The 25,658-nt window shown below is 41.4% G+C and overlaps 1 protein-coding gene across 1 annotated transcript in view; it reads right to left on the reverse strand.

Annotated features, from left to right (window-relative positions):
* Positions 1 to 12,112: 12,112 nt before the first annotated feature.
* The window catches only part of GAD2 (glutamate decarboxylase 2), a 72,424-nt gene continuing 58,878 nt past the window's right edge, over positions 12,113 to 25,658 (reverse strand). Inside the window, exons 13-16 of the mRNA XM_004425287.3 lie at positions 24,736 to 24,885; positions 18,428 to 18,535; positions 18,003 to 18,092; positions 12,113 to 12,421 (exon numbers count right to left, since the gene is read on the reverse strand). Coding sequence (XP_004425344.1) covers positions 12,248 to 12,421; positions 18,003 to 18,092; positions 18,428 to 18,535; positions 24,736 to 24,885 — 522 coding nt within the window. The 3' untranslated portion in view covers positions 12,113 to 12,247. The remainder of the gene's footprint in view (positions 12,422 to 18,002; positions 18,093 to 18,427; positions 18,536 to 24,735; positions 24,886 to 25,658) is intronic.

Genomic DNA, 25,658 nt, shown 5'->3' on the forward strand with positions numbered 1-25,658 from the left:
GATCTCCACAATTCTAAAACAGACATATAAGGAAATAAAGAGAATGCAAAAGATTTAGCAGCAAGATTTCCTTTTGACTGACTAAAATCTGAATTGAAAGAAACTCTTTGAATCTCTCCTTTTCTCAAGTTTGTATAATTGAATTTTCTTGGAATTTTCCAAGTTACCATGTTTAAATAAATGGAAATTCCTCCTGAAATTCATTTCCTTGCCAGCTGTAACAAGCTTTTAATTACTTTTTTTACAGCCAGAAGCTTCAGATCTGACACTTTAATGGAGACCACAAACATTTTTTCCAAAAGTGGGAAACAGGATTCCAAGTTGAGAAGTGGCTGTTCAGCCCACTTGAGTGTGTAGTTTGTTTGTGTTGATCTGGGCAGAGGCTACAAGGCCTGGACTAATGGCAACAGATCCTAGGCAGGGAAGGCCCTCATTTCAGAACTTTCAAGGTCCTTTGCTACTTGCTTTTTGATGTGTTGGAAACACTTTAATGGCTTGGGGGATGGTTCAACCACTATAGAAATCAGTATGGAGGTTCCTCAAAAAATTAAAAATAGAACTACCATGTGATCCAGCAATCCCACTTCTGGGCGTATACCCAAAGGAAGTGAAAATATGATATTGAAGTGATATAAGCACTCCCATGTTTATTACAGCGTTACTCACAATAGCCAAGACATGGAAACAACCTAAGTGCCCGGCAACAGATGAATGGATAAAGAAGATGTGGTGTATTTACAATGGAATATTATTCAGCCATGAGAAAGAAGGAAATCCTGCCATTTGTGACAACATGGATGGACGTTGAGGGCATTATGCTAAGTGAAATAAGTCAGAGAAAGACAAGTACTGTATGATCCCACTAAAATGTGGAATCTAAAAAAGCCAAACTCATAAAAACAGAGAGTAAAATGGTGGTTACTGGGGATGAGGGTCAGGGGATAGGACAGATGTTGTTTAATGACACAAACTTGCAATGAACAGTGTATAAGCCCTAGAGATCTAATGTATAGTATAGTGAATATGAAACTGTACCCCACAGCCACAAGGTTAAAGTAGGAAACAAATTAACCAAAGTTTCTGAACTTGTCTTGCAAAATAACAAGGGCACTGCAGATAAGGAAATAACTTGCTGACAATCTTCTTCAACCAAACATTGCACAGGTGCATTGAGGGACCAAAATGATTGATCAATGAACTTTGGACATCACAGGCTAAAAATGCACTGCATGTAACATATGGAATTCCCCAAAATTTACATGCATGACATGAAGAAACATGAAAGACAGCTGCGCCTGCTTGGAGGACTCTTGAAACCTCATCTTACCCTTTCTCAGCCCCCAATGCTCTCCTACTCCCTATTGCCCCAATAATATCCCACTCAAATCTGACTGGGGCGACAGATCCGAGCTTTGCCTCCTTTCTCCTTGCTTGGATGCCCTGCAATAAAGCCTTTTTCTTTCAACAAAAGGACCTTTGCCTTGGTATCTGGTCTTTCCATTGCGCATCTGCCAAAAAGACCTGCTTGTGGGCAGTAACAAATTTAGACAACAATATTGTATTATAATTATCAGACTTGCTAAGAGACTAGAACTTAATTGTTCCAAACACTAAAAAGAAAGGATAATTATGTGACATTGGAAGTGAGCATAAGTGAGGCCATGTTGTTACACTAAATGGCCCCAACCCCTCCTCTGTGTGACTACTCACTGCGCTGCATGTACTCCAAAAAATTCACATGCCCTCCTGATTTATGGCCTCCACTTACCTATGTACTCCCCAATAGCTTGGTGAATTAAGAACTTTGTTCTATGAGTTTCTCTCCAGGAACAGGCTGACTGCAGGTGGGAAACACACCTACAAGGTATCCATCACAGCTGACAGAAGAATGGAACAATGTGATGCCTGGAGCCCATCATACCTGGAGATCAACATCTCTGGACCCCCCCCTTACTGCCCATTTTCCCTATATAACTGCCTCAAGATTCTGTAATCTTTGAAGATGGGTCTTTGAGACATTTGTCACCTGTCTTCTGATTTGCCTGCTAATCTAATTAAACTTTGTTTCTCGATCTCTAACTCATTGCGATTAATTGGCTCAGATCGCGGCAAGCAGAGTGAGCCCATTGCTCAGTATCAACATGATAGAGATGCTAATTATCACTACAATGGCAATCATATTATAATACATAAACGTATCAAATTAACATGTTTACACCTTAAGTTTATACAATGTTATATGTCAAATATATTTCAAGAAAAAGAAAGAAAAAAATGGCTTGGGGGAGACCAAGTCACTCTTCCTTCTCATGGTGTGCCCCCGATGATTCATTTTCATTGTATAAACGGAAGCTGATAAACATTATGTAAGTGAACATGGTAGCAATTTCAGTGAAGCCAAAGCTGACTTCCCATGTCATTTCTAACTCTTTGATGGGTGCCCGTCTGAGGCAAAGTGTGCCCTGGAAAAAGGTTCAAAACACGTACTGGATTATTCATCCTAACTGAAATAACTCTCTTCCTCTTCCTCTTCCTTTTTCCTCAGCTATCCTGCTTAGCCCTTCTTGGTCTCTTCCCCGTCTCGACTAAAGCTAAGGCCCAGGTGACCTGGGCTGCCTCAGTCATCAGCCTGCTGTCCTCAGTGATGATTCATAAAATGGCTTTCTACAGGGAGATGCTGCTGTCACATCCTCTATGTGTTCAAGACAATCTTCTCTAGGTGAGCTAAGTAGGATGAAGGGCTTGCATCCGAGGCTTGGTCCTTACAGGCAGCAGCATAGAATAAAAATAAAATCAACACCAATTGAGCTTTCACTACATTCTTCCGGGCATTGGGTTTTCTTCTCATTTGAATCTTCACTATCACCCTATGAGCTAAGTGCTATTTTTGTCCTTGTTTTACAGATGAGAGAAAGGAGGTTCACAGAGGTTGAGTTGCTCAGGGTCACAGAGTTAATAAATGGCAGAACCAGCATCTGAGGCCAGGCAGTCTGACTCCAGCTGGTCATCCCGCAGCTGCCTCAACAGAGAAATGAAAATGTGAGCGCAGGGATCCCACCTCTCCTGGCAGGAGCCTACATTTCCAGGCTGCCACAAACCCAGCCCTTTAGGATACCTCCTCACGTGAAATTATAGCACTCATAACATACGCTAAATCTGGTTGGTATTTATTTGGCCGTGGAAGTCCCCAGGAAGGAAGTTAACAGGACTTAGTGCCCCAGTAGACATCAAGGACAAGAAGGCTTCCACAATTAATGCCTCCGATTTATAGTTTTATCATAAACACTGGGCAGGTGATTCCAATGCTGGTTGGGTTAGCATGGTAATTGGAATCTTTAAAAATCTCGTATACATTGGGGTAATATTGTTTTAACAATGGAAACAAATCCCTTTAGTCATTTAGTCTTAAACGACTCACATATACAGGTGATATAGATATTTGGTAATTGCACCTCCTCGAAGGCCAGAAGGAAAAAACGCTCTCTAATATCCTTTTGGGATGAAGAGGTTAAAACAACAACTGCAGCTTTTTTCTCTCTCCTCATATTCATCTCCCTCCCTATCCCCTCTGGCAGACTTCCACTAGGAATTAACTGGGATGGCAAGAATAATGAAAAGCACCGAGTTTATAAAGTCATTTCCAATCAGAGCTTCCTTCACATAAGCAAAGACAGATGTTAAACCAGGTGCAGTTCCTAAACGGACATTTTGGTATATGTCCCTGAGAATTGTCAGTTTCCACACAGTGGCGAATGGTGTCAAATGTGTAAATTTGTTTGAATCACAGACAAGGAAACTTAAGGACATGTGAAGTAGACAAAGAATTGCCATTCTACTCACTGGAGCATGGGAAACATCTAGATCATAAAACGGCCCTATAACTCACTCTCATCTGAAGTCAACAGAGTGAAGCAAAGAGACGGTTTTAATATTTCATGGTCACAACTTCTTATCCATCTATCAAAGACTAATTTTGAAAGTTTTTGTTTATTTGAAACATCATGAAAGATCTTAGGTTCTAACATCTTTAAGTGATTGCCTGGGAAAAAAAGATGAAAATCTTGTTATTTTGCATTGCCAGAGTGAAGCCAAAGATAGTACCTGCCTAGGTAAACTGCGATAAAATGCAAGCAATCGAGTACGAGGAGTCCAATGTCAAGAGGCGTCAGGGTGTGTGTGAATTTGAAAATGAAAATATTATTGGCAGATCAGTAGCTTCTAGCAACATGTAGACTACACCACAATCTACAGTCTTCCAAAGGTTTCAATTTGACTTATAAATGTTCAAGTCAATTTAAATAGCATTTATTAAAGGCTGATTAAGTGCCCTGTAATGGAGGTTGGGGGTGGGGAGAATCTGAAAGATTCGATGGAATTAGTGGTTCTCAGATTTATGGTTTACATAAAAAATGCAGTTAGCAGAATTGCTAACTCTTTCTTTTGCCGAATAAAATGTCATCACTATCATTTTAGAAATGATAGGGCATTGAGGAAAAACAGCAACAACAAAATGTAACAGAGGTATAATCTGAGACGAGAGAGACTGCCCTTCTAACTGAATGGCTGCAGCTGTACAAAACCCCTTCCTCGTCGTCCTGAGATTATTTTGCCCCAGATTGGAGACATCTTCATTCTGCCTGGGTCTCCAGCCCAGGGTTCGTGAAACTCTGGACTAGATAATCTTTCAGAGTTTTTCCAGGTCTCTAAGCCTGTGACTAGAAGGCCTGTCCCTGCCCTTGAAGTGGCAAGACCAGATTCACAAACGAGAAACAGCTGGAGAACAGTTTCAAGGCAACATGCGTGCTAGTGAGTGGCAGATTAGACAGACTAAACATTTAAAAGCACAGCGTATTTACTCGAGGAAGGCTTTATGGGGAAGGTGAAACCGAGTTAGATGTTTTTGTTAATGGTATGTTCTTCTAGTGAGAGATTTAGCAAATGGGAGTAGCTCGCTCACATTGGACTATTGGAGGAGACTCAGCGAGCCTGTGTGCAGAAAGGGCCACAGTGTCCCTCTGCTGAGGAGAGTGCCAGATCTCAGGCGATTATATTCACTTACTTGGTCTTGGGTCTATTTCTATCCACCCTCTTGGCCCCTCACATCAAAAGTTTTATCCTATCTTTCCTTAAACCTGCAATCATATTCTCTCTCCATGGCAGAAAAGTGTCCATTTGTAGTTACGTCCCTCTTTTTATTTTATTTTTTTTTGTGAGGAGATCAGCCCTGAGGTAACATCCGCCAATCCTCTTCTTTTTTTTTTGCTGAGGAAGACTGGCCCTGGGCTAACATCCATGCCCATCTTCCTCCACTTTATATGGGACGCGGCCACAGCACGGCTTAACAAGCAGTGTGTCGGTGCACGCCCGGGATCCGGGCTGGCGAACCCTGGGCCACCGCAGCGGAGTGCATGCACTTAACCGCTTGCGCCACCGGGCTGGCCCCTTACGTCCCTCTTTTAAAGCAATTTTTATTTTACATTTTCCTCAGATATCATTGGTATACCAATAGCTTGGGGGCTGGGAGAAGGGTGAATGGGGGGCTGAAGAGGTGGTGACGGTCACTCAGTTACTCCCTGGAGCCTGCTGCCCCCCTCAGCTTCCCCGCTCTCAGCCTTTCCTCCTTTTCAGGCCTCGCCATTTCAAAAACATAAATACACAGTTATGCCTATTAACAACCAAATGCTCACAGTGTGTTGTTATAGCTCCACTGCTTATTTTGGGAAAATCGATCCCTCCAGTTCTCGTTAAACTTGAGCTCTAAGCTGTTGATCATTTGGTGAGTACTTGCTCAATAACTGAAATAAATGAGAATTTTATTGTTGGACCACTAAATCCATTACATTATGATGGATGTCGGTGTATGTGTGCACTTTGATCTATATATAGAAGTGTATGTGTGTATATGTACTATGTACACATACATATAAGTCTAAGTGTGTATGTATAACATGTATATATACATATATTTGTGTATGTGTGTTTTAATAGGCAAATAAATGAAAAGAGCTAGCCTACTCTGGCTAGCCCTGTTCATGGAAACCAAATGGAACCTCAGACAGAGTTATCTGAGATGGTAAAAACTGAGTTAAACTGAACATTGCCTTGGGTTTAATTTTAGAGCTAGATGTGTTCATCTGAGTAGGCAGCAGTTCTGTTAGCCAGCTCAAAAGTTAAATTAAAAAAAAAATCTAATTCATAAAAGCAGAGTGTAAGAAGCTCAAGTTAAAATGTGAAGAATTATGTTATAGCAAATTTTAAGCTCTAATTGAGGTGGGGGTGATCAGAGAACATTAATATCGGGCAGGGCACTATTAACAAGCCTTTAGTAATGGTATATAACCAGGATGTGAGAATGGGGAGCATTGCTCTTCTTCTTGGACATGCATGCATGCATGCATGTTCTCACTTTGACAATTATAGAGCCTGAGAAAATTCCGGTTTTAATCACACATTTTTTGTGGGGAGGGGTAGTTTGCATTGTCACTTCCCCGTATGGCATTTTAGAAGTTTGTGAGAAATAAATGATGAGAAAATTGTCATGAAAAAAACAAATGCAGTGACATGATAGAGAGTGAGGAAATTCAGATCTGTTGGTCTGGGATGGCCTTGCCAAGGTGGTGGTATATTGGAGCCGAGTCTGATTTAGAAGGAATCAGCTGTGGAAAATTCTGGGGCCAGCAAGTTCTAGGCAGAGGGCACAGCAAGGGCAAAGGCACTGGAGCAGGTGTCAGAAAAGGCCGGTGTGGCATCGAGCACGCGGGAGAGGGATAACAGTGGAAGGGAAAACGTAGGTAGGGAGATATGGTAGACCAGGTGAAGCTGGGCCGTCTAGAATGGTTGAGCGGTGTGCTGAGGCTTCACCAAGTGTATCAACTCATCAAAAAGTGCTGCTTGTGCTGTGAAGTCACTGACTTTGAAAAATGGCTCAACTTCTCTGAGCCTCGACTTTCCATCTGTACAATGGAGGTGCTGGGCTACTATATGAAAGCATCAGGCATATGGTAGCCCCTCAATAAAGGTTAGCTGAGTTAATTAGTACATATAAGGGCCTTTCCAGGTTTATAAATCTGTAAGCTTAAAGCATCTTCCACCTACATTCTTCCCAGGACATCAGATCGTCCCGCCCTCATTTCTCAGCAGAGGAAGCTGGCTTGGCTAAGGTTACACCAGGCATAAGGGGAAAATCCAGTGACTGTATGGATGGAGTGCCTTCTGCTTGTAGGACACCACTGGAGACTGGAGACCTTTGTCAGGGGCGTGTGTGTTGTTAGAGAGGGCCAAGGAGGGAAGGGTGAGAACATAAAAGGATAAGAAACAGACTGTTTATAATCGACATTGGTTGGGCAGAAGAAAATGCAAAAGATGATATTTCCAGCCTGAACTTGTTAGATAGATGCCCAGTGAACACTACTGACCAAGATAAAGTCGTCGGGGAATTCAGAGGAGGGTGCGTGTTTAAGAAGGCGACAAGAGCTGACTTGTAGAATTCATGTATATTTACTATCATCTCTACAAGAACAAGGTTTGTTGAGTGCTTATTCGGTGCAGAGCACCCTGCTAAGTGCTATACATACATTTCATTTAACCTACACGAAAACCTCGTGAAGAAGTTTACTGTTGTAAGGACATCCACGAGACAGTGCTCCCCAGAGCGAGGAGGACTGGGAGATTCTTACCCCGCTGAGGGAATAATGGGAACAAGGGCAGGAATGTGCAGAGTGTTCCCTATTTATTTGGCTGTTGTCCATTGCTTCCCCTGCAAGCAATATTGAAATTGTCTAGAACCCTCGCCTCCTCCTCTCCTTTATGTTCTCCCCCACCCCCACATCTATTCCAGATAAACACCGTTGAAGGCATCTCAAGCCCTTAGGGGCAGCCTGGAGCTTATAGGCATATCAAGATATACTCCACCAATTAAATTCCATGGCATTCTAGTTTTTAACCTGCCCGCACTTCTTAACCCCTAAGATCCTGGGAGCAAAGCCCCTGAACACGTGATTCCTCCAAAACTCACAAGGCACAGGGGTCCAGAAATAACCTCAACACAATGGAAAATACCCAACAGCCTAAGCATAGGCCATGTGTGTACCGTGTGTATACAGCGTTGTATTGTGTGCCTGAATTGTGTATGTCCTAGCTGTCCTGAAAGTTGTGTGGGTTTCACTGGGTTTCCTGGGCCACAGGCCAGGGACCAGGGGGTTTGCTATAGAATTGAGAATCGGGGAAATGAGAACACACACTGGATATTTGATATTAATACGGCAATACTATTATTATAGTTTTAGCTGTGATAATTGTACTGAAGCCTTGTTTATTTAGCAGTCCTTATCTTTTATAGACACAAATAAAAATAATTTGGTGTTAGGGAGGAAATGGGGTAGAAGAATGGATGACACAACATGCAGGCTCTGAATCAGTAAATGCTGAAGCTGGGTGAAGCTTTCATGGTAGTTTATTATACGATTTTCCCCACTTTTATATGTACACGAAAATTTCCATAATGAAATATTTTTTAAAAAAAAGATTGGGTCTGATTGATGGAGAAATCAGGGTGGTGAAATGATATCCTTCAGAAGCGACAGTAGGGGCGACTGCAGAAGGAAGAGCTTTTTTCCCTAACGAAGACCCGAAGACACTCTGAGCTCTGTGACAAGTGAAGGGCCATTTATTCAGGCAGCTCATTAAAAATTATCCCCACAACATGGCAAGGTCAGAAATAAGCATCCAAAGCCAGCGATGTGTCCACATTTACACATTTATTTGGGTTTAGAGAGACAACACAGATAAAATACTCTGATCATACACAAGTTTATATTTGGTAAGAACAGGGTGCCACGTGTTTATATTTTTTATTTTTTTCTGTCTTTAGTCATGGAGCAATGTTGGGGAGATGTTGACGTCTTTCAGAAACACCAATTGGGAACAGTATTTTGGCACACGTAACTAATAAAGACACAGTGTTGGTACTTAGCATTTGAAAACAGGAGAGCACATGCAAGATGATACCCACTGTTAAGTTCCTTGATTCCTTGTCCTGCCTCTATATTTACACCTATGCTTTCTTTGGCCATATTCTGAGGAGTAGCACCTACTCCGAACCCAGCAGGGTCAATACCTGCAATTTTGGCAATTTCTGATGCTCCCTAATTGGTTTCTTCTATTCCTAGAGACTAAGTAGCATTCATCTTTCATTTTGTGAAATCACACAGTTCTCAAAGGAGATTTCTCAGTAGCAAGCTTAGCCGAGGGCATGTTCTCTATTAGAGCTGATGTGGAGGGCATACAGTTTAGCAGAGAGAGGGAGAGAGAGAGAGTACAGGTACAGATGCGAATGTAGTTCTCATAATATCAATACAGCTACCACACAGAAAAAGACATACCAATAATATATTGTACAAGCTTTTACAGCAACACATGTTGATTTGCAACACTGTACAGTCCAGATCTAAAGTGCACAACCCCAATCTGAGGTGACAAGACAGTACTTGCAATATAAAAAAGGCAACACAGTTACACACACAGCTGATTTCTTTTTCTTTCCTCACATCCTTGTGACAGTACTTGAAGTCAATACCATTTGTACGTCTCAGATAAAGATATGTCACGCTTGTTTTCAAGTATTTAAAAATAATAAACACAATATTGCTGTATAAATGAAAATGGCCATGTCAATTCTGATTAAAGCTAAAACCAAACTTTTCTAAAATTTGTAAAGAGTGGTTCACATGAAGGCCTTTGGCACTGGGAATTTGGGCTAATGTCAAACAATTACTTCTTTCTTTCCTTCCTTCCTTCCTGCCTTTCTGCCTTCCTTCCATCCTTCTTTCCTCCTTCCCTCCCTCCCTCCTGAGTGGATTACAGACCTACTTTAAAATTTATTAAATTATTGGCACCTATTAGGCTTTTATTTACCTCCTTCCCTGGTTATGGTTGGCAGGGATTTCACTGCATAGGGTTGAGCAAGGCTCCCAGCCAACTTGGGGAAGGATCTGGAAAGGACAGGGGCTGGGGGAAACAACATATTGGTAAAAACTATTTTGCTGGAATTTCATACACAGGCACAAATGCTCTTCCTTTTAAATTCTGTCATACCATCAAGTTAAAAAGCAGCCACTTCTGGTAGAGAATCTGTACCCCTACGTGTAAGCACCCTGGAGTTGAGAGGGGTCAGTCCAGATCAGGGCGCTGGGCTCAGCCACCTTCTCCAGGCAGGACAGTGGGTTTGATAATTAGTATCTCTGCCTCTGAGGTCGGACCTTTTGGCCTGAGGCTCAAGATAGGTGGGCAGCTGTGTGCTTATTCCTAACAGCCAATTTCTAGAAAGGAAAGAGATGCTTGGCCATTAGACACAGCCTAGAATGGGAGGTTTATTCCTTCCTGAAATTCTGGGGCACAGATAAAGAGTTTTTTCTAACAATCAGAGGGAATCCATTTGCTTCTTAGACAGAAGGGGCCCAAAGCCATGCTCATCTCAAGTATCAATGTTTTCGTATATAACTTGGGAGAAAGAATGTAGGGGCTAGCTCATGAAGATTTCAGATGGTTGGATCCTGTAGTTACAGTATAGGGCATTTCTATCTGTTGAAGGACAGGGTCCTCTTTCTTCCCTTGTATACCTGTAGTCTTTCTGACTATTGACCTGACTGGTCCATACAGAAAGGACGAATGTTCCTACATGCGTACCTGTGGTCTGCATATATACTTCGGTAGTCCTACTAGCACTTGGAATCTGACAATCTCCGGCCCCATAGATATCTATGGGAGCTCTTGTTAGCTCGTCTCTCCATCAGGTTTGCAATGGCAGAAGGATGCTTTTAAAATATTATTTTGAATTCTAAGGATCTTATGATCTCCGCATATTCTGGTCACATTGGATCTTGATGGGAGACAGACGAAAGAAAGTCTTGAGATGCTGTCTCAAAGTCCCAGGTGAGGAGCTCATTTCATGAGAGGAAAATAACCACCCATGGAGCAGAAATTAATTATCTGGGATCCCAGTGACGGGGAGCCTAGCAGGAGAGACTTTTGGGGGTAGGAATGGGCAGGGAATGGGAATAAGCAATTACCCAGGAGGTAAACGACACCTTCCTGGACAGCAGCAACATGGCATCTGGATGATGTCATGATTCCCACAGAGATCTCTTCTCCCAAGGCCAAATTTAATTTTCTGGGCTCACCACATTCTGGAGTGTGCTTTGTTCCTCTTTGCTCAGGCTGATTAGATTTTGTTTTTGTTTTTCCCTAGTTAATCCAAACGACCTAATAAAAGAATACTGTTTGGGAAGATGTCTCAAGACCCAGCATCAACCTTCTGTTCAAAACAGGCTGAACTGGAAAGTAGAATCGAGACGATCACCCTGACAGTCTAAGACAAAGCGTGGCTCGTCATGCTTGCTGAGCGGGTCTGCTAAGAGTCCACTGGGTGGAAAACTTAAATCGGAAGAGAATCTTATTGCTGATCTGATCAATCATTTGAAAGAACCTGCAGTATTCTTTTGTGTTTGTTTTGTAATGCTAACTTTAGAGACGTGATAAACCAGGACATGAATAGAAAGAAGGCATCATACCTTTTTAAGAATTTTGTGGGCCTAACTTTGCTAAGTGTTTTATTGTGCCTCCATTAAAAGAAAGAGAAAAAAAAATCTGGCTGAATTTTTATATCTGCCCCTGCAGTTTGTATAACCCATATAAAATAAAAATCTCTATGTTACAAAATAGGATTTCTTTTTAATATATATATTTTCCCTTTGTAAAATTATATGTATTTAAATACATTTGAAATGTTGCTATAGGTAAATTAGAAATTTTTTCCTAATACTATGAAAAAGGCAAGAGTTTTTATTGTCAACGTACATTTTATATTTACTTTAATCTTTTCACTGCACCCCAAAGAACCCTTTATGATTCAGGGGCAATTTGGCACTATTCAATCCTACTATTCTCAAGTGAAAATAAAGTTTGATTTGCACACTATATTAAAAGTAAGGGAAGTATTTATAACAATTTTAATCTTTTCCTTATTGATTAGAACACAGCCTTTTGTCACTAATTATTAGAGAAGTATTCTAAACTTAAGAAAAGATTGTTAAAAGGAGCAATGTTTTTTCTTATTTTTAAACTATACTCTACTTTGACACCACAATATAGAAATAGATTTACTTTGGAACAAACTACAAATACATTCACACAGTTTGTGACAACTTAATTGTCTACCTAGAGAATTGAAACAGCTTAGTGAGCTAGGTTATTATAAATCTTGTCCAAGGCGTTCTATTTCTTCAATCAGGAAGTCAATGTCTTGGTGAGTTGCTGCGGGATTTGAGATGACCATGCGGAAGAAGTTGACCTTGTCCCCCAAGGGCTGGTAGCTGACCATTGTGGTCCCGTACTCCATCATTCTGGCTTTAATCACTGGGGCCACCTGTGGGAGAGACCAGATCAACATGGTGACTGTTTCCCCTGGGGACTCTCCCCTTAGTCAAAGAACCCAATGTCAAGTAGCATTTTTAGTTTTTAACTAAACAATCAGACTCATATTTGTTTCCCTTGAAGAAATTGTTTCCAAGTTTTCTTGGGATCAGAGGACAGTTCAATACATCCAGGATCTTGAAGGTGATAAGAGGAATAATAAATAGTAGACTAGGAGGTGCTTGCTACCTTTCCCTTGACTTTCCAGTTAGTGTTTTGGGAGAATGGGAAGAATTTGGTGTTGGTTCCAAGGCGAAATAATTTAGCAACATAACATTTGGGGGAGGTTTTTTTTCTCAGTAAATATAAAAATATTGGAAATAAGACATAGTTCAGAGAATGGTACCAACAGATAAGACTCAATGTCAAGTGATGTATGAAAATAAGCAGACTTTGGAGACCCTAAAGCAATTTTCTTTCTTGAGACCCTAAAGCTTTCTAGTTTCTTTTCATTCTGCTTTTGCATTACCTTGGTTTATAAGATATTTTGAAACATATTCCTTAATAATGATGAAGAATCAACTGAGGCAAAAGCTGAACCCACGAGGACTTAACATTACAGAAGTGAATCACAGACAAGATTTTACCATATTTATGCCAGACTGATTACAGTGTCAGTAGTTCTCTACTGCATATGAAATTAAGTTCAAACTCTTTTGCTCAGCCCAAAGGCCTTTTGTCACCCAGTTCTGAGGACTCATCTTCCAGTGCTCACCAAAATAAATCTTCAACTCTGACAAGACCTATTTATTCAATATCCCTTGAATGTACCACACGTATTTTTATCCCTTCACACATGTCCTCAGTCTTACCATGTCACACTTGTTCTCTTTGCTTAGAATCCCTTTTCTTTGCTAGTTCGCATCCTACATACACACCGAGGCTCCACCACAGTCCTGCAACCACTATGAAGCCTTTCCTGACTTCTCTAGTCTGTTAGCATCTTTTCTCTTTCAAGTCGTAAATACATGATCCTTACCCATAGATTCTGACTATATTCTAATTTCCTATTGTCCTCTTACTCATGAGGAAATACATTTTATCTCTGTACTTCAACTGTAAGCTTGTGGAGGGCAGACATACTGTCTTTCACTTCTTTGGTTTACCAGCACAGCACTGGGTGCACACTGAGTATGCTGAAAATCACATAACTATGCCTTAGTTTTATTTGTGCAGTAAGTCATGCTTGCTCTTTAGAACTGATAAAACAATGATAATGCTTTACTCAGTGAATTAAACTCTGATTTCATTTTCATGCACAATCCAAGCAAAAACACATAGAAATGGCATTAATTATTAGGGACAATCACCTCTAACTTTCCAGATAAATGCAAATCGAAGGTCAAGAGATTAATGGTAACAGCCATCATCCCAAACAGATTTTGGCATAAGGTAAGATCGAATGCTGCAGTTCCTGAAGCTAGCTGGGTTGGCAGAAATCACAGCTGTCTAAATACATATGACTTTTGGTTGCTTCCAGAAAATGCTAGTGAACTAAAATTAGCAAGAACAGGGAACATCTACTTCATTGCATAATCAATAATTGCAAGTTAAGAAGGAAAACAAAATTCTGACTATTTTGATGAATTTATAGCATTTTCACTTACTTCTAGACTGTTTTTTTGGTCACATTCTTGGTTTTACTGAATAAAGAAAGTCAACTAGGAAAGAGAGGTGCTGCATATTGAAGAATTCATGAAAGACCTAATCAATAAGAACTCTTTAGGGGCTGCCTTAAGAATTTTAGGGTATCATTTTCTTCCGGGTGTCATTAGCTTTTTCAATCCTTTAGAAAACAATAACCAGGGAACTGTTCCATAACTTGAACCCACATTTATTTCCTCCAAAGAGAGCACAGATTAAAGCATCGTGAAATAATCTTACAAGGTATCACATAAATGTATTTTTCATTATATATTACAAAACCTTTTTGTTTTTAAATTTTGGAAGCCTAAGTGAAATTTTGAAAAATGAGAAGGCGGAATAATCATAAATAAGACATTCTAAAATGTTAAAATCTCACCTCTTAAATTACCCATTACGTTTAATAACATAGACTTTAAAAGGGTCACCTTACATATGAAGCCAAACTACTTCCTTACCAATTTACCTTTAAATCCAGTGTTAACCTTTCAAAAGTTGTATAGGATTGTAAAAGCTAATAGCAGAGATGCAGATAATGATGAAACATAATGAAAATTAAAATACAAGAAGATAATGATGAAGAAGAAGCGGATGATCAATACACCTGCCTGTGGGTTCTCGTCTGATAAATGCCTGCATGGAGTCTACCCGCTGCCCCTCGCCTGTGTCTAAAGCAAGTGCTCCAAGCCTTCTGTGTCCACTTTGTGTCAGTGACAATGGGCCACTTGCACACTCACAGTCCTGACTAGGCAGCAGGAAATGCACCAACGAACCACTTGTTACCTAGGTATCTGGCCCCGAGCCAGCCCGTGCACTGGGGAAAGGCCTTTGATCCACTAGCAGGTTTCCTAAGTGTTGTTCTCCTTCCCTATTCTGGAATCTGCAATTGGCACTTGAGCTCAACAAACATTTTGGAGTGCCTATTATATGCTAAGCTGTATACCAGGCAAGAGGACACAAAGAGTAATTCCACTGCCTCGTTGGGTCCAGAATTTAACTTAATTCTCTTGTTTGCCACACACCACACAGAAGACTCCACATTTCTCCTCATTTGGGGTCTATATCAACACTGACCAAGAGAACTTTATGTAATGATGGAGATGTTCCAAATCTGCATTATCTGATACCATAGCCACTATTCATATGATGAGTGCTTGCTATGTGGCTAGTGTGACTGAAGAAGTGAATTTTTGGCTGAATTTAATTTTAATTGATTTAAATTTAAGTAGTCACATGTGGCTATTCTATCATATTGGACAGTGTAGATGACTTATTTCACCACAGCTCTTTTCCCTCTGGGATTGTGTGTGTGTGTGTGTGTGTGTGTGTGCGTGTGAAGATTTTACTGGTCCCTGGACATCCTACTTTAAGGGCTTCACACTTAATAAGAAACTTTTCTGAAATTGTGAAAATGTATTGACGTAAATGAACAAAGTTAACCTTGATATTTTCTGTGTTCTATTTTCATTTCCAATTCCGAATGGCTGAATTCTCTCTCTTAGAGTAATGAAAATGGAGTCACAGGAGAGGGAACAATTAGGAGAACTCATTTTGCAAGCCCCAGAGACTTTCAATTTGAATTACCAACAGCATAAAAACAGTTTACTAATACTCTAATTGCTGTTCCCAGGAAATAATCTCCAACCCCATCACAGCTTACACGACGTGCTAAAATCTAAGAGCACTTGAAGAGAGTTCTATTTAAACAGGAGAACTTCAGAGTTGACTTTTGCTCAGAAAATGATGCAAAAATATTTGTGCTCCCACCTTGCCTCTACCCTCAGCCCAGCAATAATGAATTGATTCAACAAATGAAGTCAGCCAAACCACTCTGTGGATTCTCTGTCTGGTCAGTGGATTCACTGAAGAAGTTCACTTTCAAGCCAATAAGAATGGAAACACCTAATTTCTAACTAATTTGTTAAATAAAATGATTTTGTTAAGATAATATACACTATGGAGAAGCCACCATAAAACTTCTAGAAAAAATACGCGTTCTTTCCTTTCAAATGACAGTGGATCCTTTTATGCCTGCACCTATCATGTTTTGCAATGTGATCCCCATCCTCACTCCCTCCTGCCTCTTGGACTGATTTCCTAGAATGAACCAACTTTACTAAAACTTCAGACAAGACCACAGCCCCTCAACCCCAAACATGTCCCCATGGATCCCCGTTCTAGAAGCTTCCTTCCATTTGTTCCTCTAGGTCAGTGGCTCTCAACCTGGGCTGCACATTGGAATCACCTGGAAAACTTTTAGAACCACTCCCAAACCCATCCAAATCAATTGGATGAAATTCTCTCAGGGTAAGACCTGGTCACCAGTATTTTTTATAAAGCTTTAGGATGATTCTAACGTGTAGCCAGGGTTGCGAACCATAACTCTAATTAGGAAGCTTGATTTAAAGACCTCAGTTATGTGTAAGTTTGGTCCTGGACTGCTTAAGGGCAGGTGTTAACATTTATAAGCTTTTCTGGAGATTTTAAGTCCATAAAAAATCCTGTTCTTCATTTGACATAGAAGGAAATAAAGTGTTCTGGAAGGTCAGTGAGGCAGCCCAGTGGAGGTGAGGGCCTCTCCCCTTCCAGGCAGTGACTGGAGGAGGTCCCTTCCTTCTATGGTAGATGGAAAACCAACCAACCAACCAGCTAACCAACCAACCAACCAACCAACCCTCTGAGATTCAAATACACGTGATCGCCCTTAGAATCCCATTCCTCCAAGGCTGTGGGAGATGGGCCCCTGCATTTACCTCCCTTTAAGACTCTCTTTGGTGTACATCGTAAACCAAATTTCACTCATGTGTAAATGTTGGGAGTAGGAGAGGATAAAAGATAAAGGGTGTCTTACTGGCCACAGGAGAATTTGAAGCTCAAGCCCTCAGGCTCTGGAGTCAGTGATTTGGGGAAAATGACATTTTTTCCCTGATCTTCAGTTTCCCCATCAGCAAGACGAGGGGGACAACAGTGCTTCCCACATTAGGTTGCTGATGTTGAAATGTAGTCCAAGATGGAGCCGCTCCTGCCTGGGGCGCCATGTCAGCAAACGGAAACTTAGATAACGTTTCTGTCCCTGTAAATGCTCAGCTTGACCAGAAACGCAGTAAATCTAGTGAGCCAATCCCCAAACGCGAAGCCAGCTCTGGGCTCTCTACTTATTTTCTTGTTCCTTATTCATTTTCTATCTTTCTCTTCCTTGTTGCTTATTCTTTATCCTGTAAAAGCTTCCTGCCTCCTGTGGCATTTCCCAGTTCTCCAGACGCTTGGGAATGGAGACTGCCTGCTTCATGGAGTGTTAAATAAAGTTTGTTTGTATCGCCTAAATTGTCTTCTCCAGTCATTTTTAACACTTATGAGAGTCAAGTGAGCTAATGCTAGATCAAAGCTGAGCCTGGGACACAATCCACACTCTAAACGTGGCCGTTATTATTATTGCTCCCTGCCCCATTACCTTCTGGGGTTCACCACAGCTCTAAAGACCTTGGCCTTGGCAAGGGTAGCCTTGACGTTGGCATCTCAAAAGGGTCAGCAGCAGCTTTGTTTTCTAACCATTTCTGGTGCCTGCAGTCTCTTCCGTGCTTGTACCAGTTTTGCTTGGCAGGTCAGTGAACTTCAGGAAGGGTTCTTGCTGGGTTGTGAATGCCAGTCAAGTTATCGCCTAATTGCTTATTTTAAGACTTCATAAACTCGCTCTCAGAAAACAGAAGCAAATAGTCGTTAAAAGTCTGGGTGTACCAGCTCTGAATGTCCTGGCTCTGCAGGAGCCCACAGAGGGGAGTGGGCCCATGCACCAAGGTCAAGGTTGGATTTCTCTTACAGACATATGTATATGCATGTGAAAGGCTCAATGTCACACCAATGTACATATCAGACACGCTTCTGTCACTTACCTTTGAGAGACGGCTCATTCTCTCTTCATTGTCTTCCAGGACACGCAAACTCGGAGGAACGTACCAGAAGCAGACATTTGTGTGCTGAGGCTACAAAGAGGAAAGTAAACTTCACACTCAGCCCAAACTGGTAATTTTGAAAATTCCAAAGACAATGCAAATCTATTTATTCTGAAGCTTCTGAATACAATTCCTACTTTTGAATCCACGATCATCTTTGGAGTGCCTGACTTGCACAACATCATACAGTTATTTCTTGTGAATCTGATTTTTGCTCCAGCTCAGAATAGCTACCCCTCCATCCCCGCTTCTCCTCTGTAATGGCCCCACTTACTTGGACAGTACGCTATTGACATCAAAAAATGTCAGTCATAAGAACTGGAATTGACTAAACTTTTTGGGATCAGGGAAATCAGAATACATACCTTTCCATCAAACACCATTTCATATCCTTCTCGGTTTTTTATGATATTGTATAAATACTCCGCCAGCTCCAAACACTTATCAATATGTGCTTCAAAGCCAATTGTCCCCTAAGTAAGAGAAGAGGAAAGCTTATCAGGCAGGCTGATAAAGGTGGGTGAGCTCTCAGAGAGAGCTCTCACCTCCCGCTGAGATGCAGGAGGAAGTGATCCCTCCAGATTGATGGTCTTTCTGCCACTTCCGTCTCAGCTCTGGTCTGGCACTTTCCTTACACACGACTGTGTTTCTAGAGGCTTTTCTGGTGATTTTTTCTCCTTTAATGTTCTTCCCCTCAGGTGCTTTTTTTCCCTTTCACATCTGTCATTACTGCTCTCCACAGCAGACTCTTTTCTTCTGAGCCTCCATTCCCCAGGCAATTATTTTGATTACTCGAGGGGAAAATTTGCCTCCGCTCTTCAGAGGAGTAATTATGGAAGTCATTAATGACAGGAGGGCTGGGCTATTCTCTTCCTGTAGATAAGAAGCACCATCAGAGACCCCCCAGGATGCTTGCTTAGCCCCTGCCCATCATGTAAATTTGCCACTTCCAGACCCCACTTTTGTTCACCAATGTACCCCCATTATAGACCAAATAGGGTAGGTGCCCAATGAATATTTGTTGAACAAATGAATGCATGAATCTTAAGGGGCACACAGATGCTTTGTTAGCCTGTCATTCTGCAAAGCTCATTAGATTTCTCCTTTGGGGATAAGTGACTCATATGTCTGTAACGGGCGAACATTATCACAGAGGTCTTTCAATTTCCAGCTCAGGAAGCCCAGGATCTGGACTTGTGAAAAACAGCCCCACAGCCTTGGGCTGGAGCAGTTTAACTGACCTCAGGACACTCTAGGGAGTTAGTTTTCAAAAAGGTTTTCCTCCTGACTCCTTCAGCGTTTATGGAATGCTAATGGAAAGCTTAGAAAAACAGCTACTGCTCATCTCAGGACCACTTAGAACTGGCCTACCAGTGGCTAAGCCAACATGGAAACTGCAGGGAACAACTGTAATGGAGATAAAATGGGCCAACTTTCCTGTTCAGATACAGTCTCATCATCTCAGCTAAAAGCAGCCAGTGACTTTCAACATCTGAAGCATTAAAGAAATCTGATGGGTTCAGAAATTCATCTTTGGAGATTGTTGCCCTAGCTGATAGGTTCAAGGATGCTGACTGGTTCCTAATGACCCCAAGAAAGGGCCTGGGCGGATGCCTGAATGCTCAGGCCAGCACCTACACCATGCACTCTACGAGTCTGTGGGTGCCAAGGATTCAGGTTTGGTTTGGACTGACCTGCCAGTGTGGGTCCACTTGGGATGGGCCCTAGGTAGGAGGGAGGGAAGCTAACTGTTCTCCAAACTGGGTCCTTTGGACCAGTCTAGAGTTGGGTTTAAACTTGTGTGTACCTGAGCTAGGATATGGCCAGGACCAGTATGGCTCTGACCCTGCCAGCCAATGGCCGTGGCTAATCTCTCTGGTCACATGGGAATGATAGTGCCTGTCTGGTTCCCACACAGAGACGTGGTAAGGTAAAATGAGTAATCTGAAAAGGAGTTTAATTGTATCACAAAGGGAGTGGGATTACCACAGACCAGAATGGGAGTCCTGGGGCCTTCACTAGTCTAGGACTACACTCTGAAGGTGATCAGGAGTAATCTGACTGCCCCTTTAGTGGAAGGCTAAGGAGGTACAGGGGAGTGCCATAGGAATCTAGTGTGCCCTTAGAAGCCTGGAGCCCCTCCTTTCATGCTGGATATTTATGAGAATAAGACCCATATTTTATTTTCAAGGTTTTGAAGGCTTTGAGGAGATTCTCCAAAATTCATTCATTCATCAAGTACTTGTTGAGTAGCTATCATATGCCACACAGTTCTTATCGTGAGAACGACACAGACACGTGTAAAACTTTATCGGGCATTGCATCACCATGACCTGTGTTGCTGTGGAGGTAGCTGAGGTTCAGCTGGGTACTCCTGAGGGAAAGGCTGGAGCCCAGCATCAGGTTACGATGAGGGAGCTTCTGAGGAAAGATGGTTTAATTTGCTCCCTCATCACCCTCACATTTAAGATTGACTTAGACTGACCTGGCTGAAATGTATACTCCACAAGGGCACAGATTCGTGTTTCTTTTGTTCACTATTGTATCGCTTATACCAGCAGTGCTGGGCACACATTAGGCGCTCAATGTATATTTGCTGAATGGATGAATGAAGGAATGGAAATATAAATTTTTTTTTTTTTTGGTGAGAAAGATCGGCCCTGAGCTAACATTTGCCAATCCTCCTCTTTTTTGCTGAGGAAGACTGGCCCTGGGCTAACATCCATGCCCATCTTCCTCTACTTTATATGGGACGCTGCCACAGCATGGCCGGACAAGTGGTGTGTCAGTGCGCACCCGGGATCCGAACCGGCGGACCCCGGGCCGCTACAGCGGAGCACGCACACTTAACTGCTTGCGCCACTGGGCCGGCCCCAGGAAACATAACTTTTAATCCCTGGGGCAGTAATTTTACAAAGTATGTTCTGAGGAACCATCTGTATCAGAACCAGATTAATTGTGTTAAAAATGTAGATTCTCAGGCCCCACCCCAGACTCCTAAATCAGAATTTCAGGAAGATGGACACGGTTTGTGTTATCTTCCTCCACGATCTTGTCTTCCAGTGTCCAGGGACTACCTTTGTGTGGTCTCGGGGTCTGACAACTAGAGTACTGCTCATGAGTCTTCTCTGCTTCTTATAACCCTCACTGAATGCTCCCAGGCCCCAGAGACGCTGCTTCTGAAATGATGACTGAATCCCTTGCTGCTATCTCCATTTTTATTGCCATCACTCAACTCAGGCTCTCTTACTTTTCATCTGGATCATAGCTCCCTAATTGCCCTTCCAACAATTTAGACGCTTCACTAGACTCAGAATATACATATCAGCCCCTGCTAGACCTTCTTCCTGTTCAAGACCCAGCTCGAAAGTCATCTCTTGATAAGTCATTCTTGAGTTTCAAACTAGGAATGAGCTCTCTCTCCCCTAAATTCTCAAGGTGTGTCTGTGATTTCTTTTATGATCAGTTATATTCCGTCTCACATGATGGTTACTTATGCATTTATGTCATCCTGTCTGGAAAATTGTAGTCCCCTTATTCCATTCAGCACTAAGCAGAATAATAGATGCTCACTACCTACTTATTAAAATAAGTCATATTTTAGAGAGAACATGAACATTCAGTGATTCAGCAAAGGGTACCAGACACCAGTTTCTCTTTAATAGTTTTCTCCTGTTATTTGTTTTTTCCTCAGCCATTTGACAGTCCCTCTCTTATCTATATTTTTAATTATGGAGGCCAATCACAAAAAACAACAAGGAAACCTGCCAATTTGTATAACAATATACAAACTCAGAGATTTACTGTGTAAACTCAGTAGTTACATATCAAGCCATCCCTATGGAACTAAAAAAGGGGGACTAATTTTAAGTTTCCTTTTTCTGTCTACTGCCGAGTTTTTACCACTGACGAAATGTGTCAAGATGGAAAATAGTGATTAAGTGCTAGGATTCTCTACCAAAATGCAGACAAATGAAAGTTCTACCCAATAAGAACAGAACTGAGGGCAGGCACACTGCCTTTGCTGATGACAAACTTACATACCGTATCAACAGCTAGAACACCTTCTAGCATCCTACACCAGGAGGCTCATTTTTTGTTTTTGCATAAATTTGCTCTCATCAAGCTATCTTGGACCTAACATGATGGCCGTCGTCTGTGCATTTAGCTCCATTAGTCATTAACAGATTAAAGAATACTAATTCGTACTTAGGTTACTATTTTTCGTGTGGTTTATCTTACTAAGGAGAAAATGGGGATTCACTTGAACTTTGCATTCTCCAGGCAGATCTGGTAACAGCGGGTTTACTGAAATAACACTATGCTCCTCTTCCTCCTCCTCATTATTATGTTTTCAGATTGTTTCCTCTTTCCTGAGGCGGTGTGAAATAGAACGTCATGGCCAACTCTTTTGCGGTTCTTGGGAGAGGATGACTTCCTTCCTCGGCTGGCATTACTAGAGAGCTTCTGATGTGAGAGGATTAATTATCTTCACCTCTTGATGAAGATTGTAGGGCCGAGCTTATTACTTTAATAATTATTATCATTTCATTTTGCAAAAGACGTGGCTTTAAGTTGAAAACCAAAAGGAAGTTTCTGCCATTTACATGTCTAGATACTTAAGGTTTTGCAATAAGGAATTAAAAGAATATGTGTCCATAGTTATGCGGCAGTTGTAACTATTCTTTTTTCTCTTTTTATTCCCTCTCCTGGTGCCTTTATGTCAGCATTTTAAAAACTGGATTCTTGGCCTTTATTTCAGGCTTCATTTGGTCCCGCTGTTTAATTCACACCTGATGTCCTCCGAGTAATTTCTCTAAGAACCAGCCGGCTGCACCATGCTGGCCAGGCGGCTTCAGATGGAAAGGAGCAGCAGGAACTGATGAACCATGAGAGAAACATTTTCACGTAAATATAGCTAACGATCATCATCTTAATAAAAACACCACAGGAGAAAGAGACAAAAAGAATGATACTGAACAATACTTAGAGATCAAGCTTTCCTCAACTTACGAGCTAATATTTACATTTGTCATTTTGTAATTCCCACCAAGCAATGAAATGAAAAACCTACTCATTTTAAAACAGCTTGAGAGTAAGCCAATAATTCATATTCTCGATTTAATTATTTCTGCCAAATGAAAGTCTCATTGCAATCAGAATGAGTCTCATCTTGGGTGGTAGGGACTAGGTAAGGCTCTCAACTTTCAAAAGAGGAAACAGTCCCCCGCCCAGCTCAAGGGACGGGAGCCCACCCATCACACCACTTTTACAGGGCACCAACTCCCCTGGGGCCTTACTCCAGGTAGCTGCCCAATACTTAGCAACACTTAGAGAAAGTTCAGCCAGTACCATTCTGGAGGCTTGCCTGAAGAATATGTAGTCCAGCCATTCCCGGAAACCATCTGAGAGTTATTTCTGCACTAAGCAAGACCATCTTTCTATTTAAACTGCCTTTTTCCAGGATGGATTTAAAGAAGATTCTATAAAATAGTTGTTGACTGCATTGTCTCACTCCCAACCCCCTATTTTTCTTATTAGCCAACTCCCTCTCTAAGCTGCTCAAGGCAATTCAGTTTACTTTGAAAAATCTTATAAACAACAGCATATGGAACTTGTTGCTATGGACATGGTTCGTATATCTTTACATAGACCCGAGGAAGAAGCCACTCTGTGGTCTCATCCTGACATGTCTCACTCCTGGTGACCAAGTTATTTGCTTGTTCCTATGGGACTGAACCTGTCACCTCCTCGTGCAGGCTACTTCGAAAGCTTACAACCAAATCTGTGGCCCCTCTCTCAAACACACAGGACCTCAGGGCAGGCCAGCTTCCCTCTACTCTCTCCCTTCCTCTTTTTCCTTTGTCAAGCTTCCCTCACATATACTTTTAGCAGCTGGGTTTTCTAGCAGTTGAGTTTTTCCAGCATGTCCATCTGGCTCTGGTCATTGTCTCCTGCGGCAGATAAATAAAACCAGGTGGGAAGTCACTGATTTGTGACATTTAAGTCAGGAATCTGGTCAAAATTAAAAATAAGATCTTTGACCTTTCCAGCCTGCTTACATTTAAACATATACGTAGGCTGTCTGAAGGCCACAGTTAGGTCCAGTCAGTACTGCACATCATTAGCTACAGAGTTTCGGATTCTGAGAGAGGGGTGATCATCGGCAGTTAAATTCCGATGTAACTAGAGAAACTGTACAAAAGGTGGTCACTAGGTACTTCCAGAGTTTTTAAAAAAGCTTTATAACTAGAGGTTACCCTTTAAAATGTCAAGCTATTGTGAGGGGTTTTTTACTTTTCCTTTTTGTTCTCCAAACATGCTTTTAGATCGCATTAACCTACCCAAGTAATCAATCGCTGGTGAAAACCAAGAGTTGGGAGACAAAATCAGCAACAAAACATCTCTTAAGAATCCAGATGTTCTGCCATATAAAGCAACAAGGATTTGTTCCCTAGATGAGTGAGCATTAGGAGAAATTTGGCTTAAAAGAAAAAAAAACGCAATGGGTTTTATTACATTCTTGCCCATGTAGAATGCAGATATCTAGGTATAGGATTAAAGAAACTTAATCTTGGGTAATTTTCAATTTGGAAATCAATTTTTAACAAGTCATACTAAGGGTCACCTTAGTATGTTTTAGTTGACATCGAGCCAACCTACACCTGCTCACCTTTGCCCTCCACATGAGCCATAACTTAAAAACATCAACATGACGGCCACACTGTAAGGCCTTATCTCCAGTGTCATAGGACAGGTCATAGTGTTTATCTTGCTGAAAGAGGTAGGAGGCATGCATCTGGTTGCAACTCTGCATCAATCCCTAGAAGAGAAGAAAAGTTTAGGAAATTCTATTGACTTTGTCAGGGATTCTATTAGATTTACATTGTGATGGAAACTATTAAGAAAAGAAACAAAGAAAGAGACATTGAATATTCTGGAGAAAGAAAATGGTATGAATCAAATGAAAAAAAATGGGGCCAATGTCTGGACAGGATGAACTGTTGCAATAGGTCAACACTGTGGGATTAATGGCTAAGGGTCAAAGGTTACCAGAGGATAACCAGACAAGGCATTCATTAAAAAAAAAAAAATCACAATCAGAGCATAATGTTCATTTTTTCAGAGAACATCCTGTTGTTCTGCTTTCGTTGCAGTTAAAATATTTTGGAAACTCTGTGGTTCTGTAAAATATTATTACTGGGATTTTTCTAGTCTTTCATTCTTATTTAGTTCAAGGACTTGATCGTTTAGCTGTTGGTTCCAGTTCTCTTTGGAAATCATAGCTTTTAAGATAGCTCATTGCTATCATATTTATATGCTGAAATCTGAGAAGATAAAGACATTGCTACTCTGAGATGTCTTAAATAACCAGTCTTTCAAATGTCATGTTCCTCTCTCAAGGGTGGGTAGAGCTTTAGGACTGTGTTTTCATACTCAGCTGCTTATGGTCGTTACAGTGGAAAGTTTCGTCGTCAATGACTGTGAATTTTCCCTGGCACCATAAGCTTACTATGGAAAATGGGTGGCAAAGTGATTGAACTCTTCCAAAGAACAGTGAGTGAATCATGCTCTCTGACTAAAACAGCACTGCTG

This window comes from Ceratotherium simum, chromosome 32 (genome assembly GCF_057802395.1).
Source record: "Ceratotherium simum simum isolate JZ-2026a chromosome 32, ASM5780239v1, whole genome shotgun sequence".
In the NCBI taxonomy this organism is placed as follows: domain Eukaryota; kingdom Metazoa; phylum Chordata; class Mammalia; order Perissodactyla; family Rhinocerotidae; genus Ceratotherium; species Ceratotherium simum.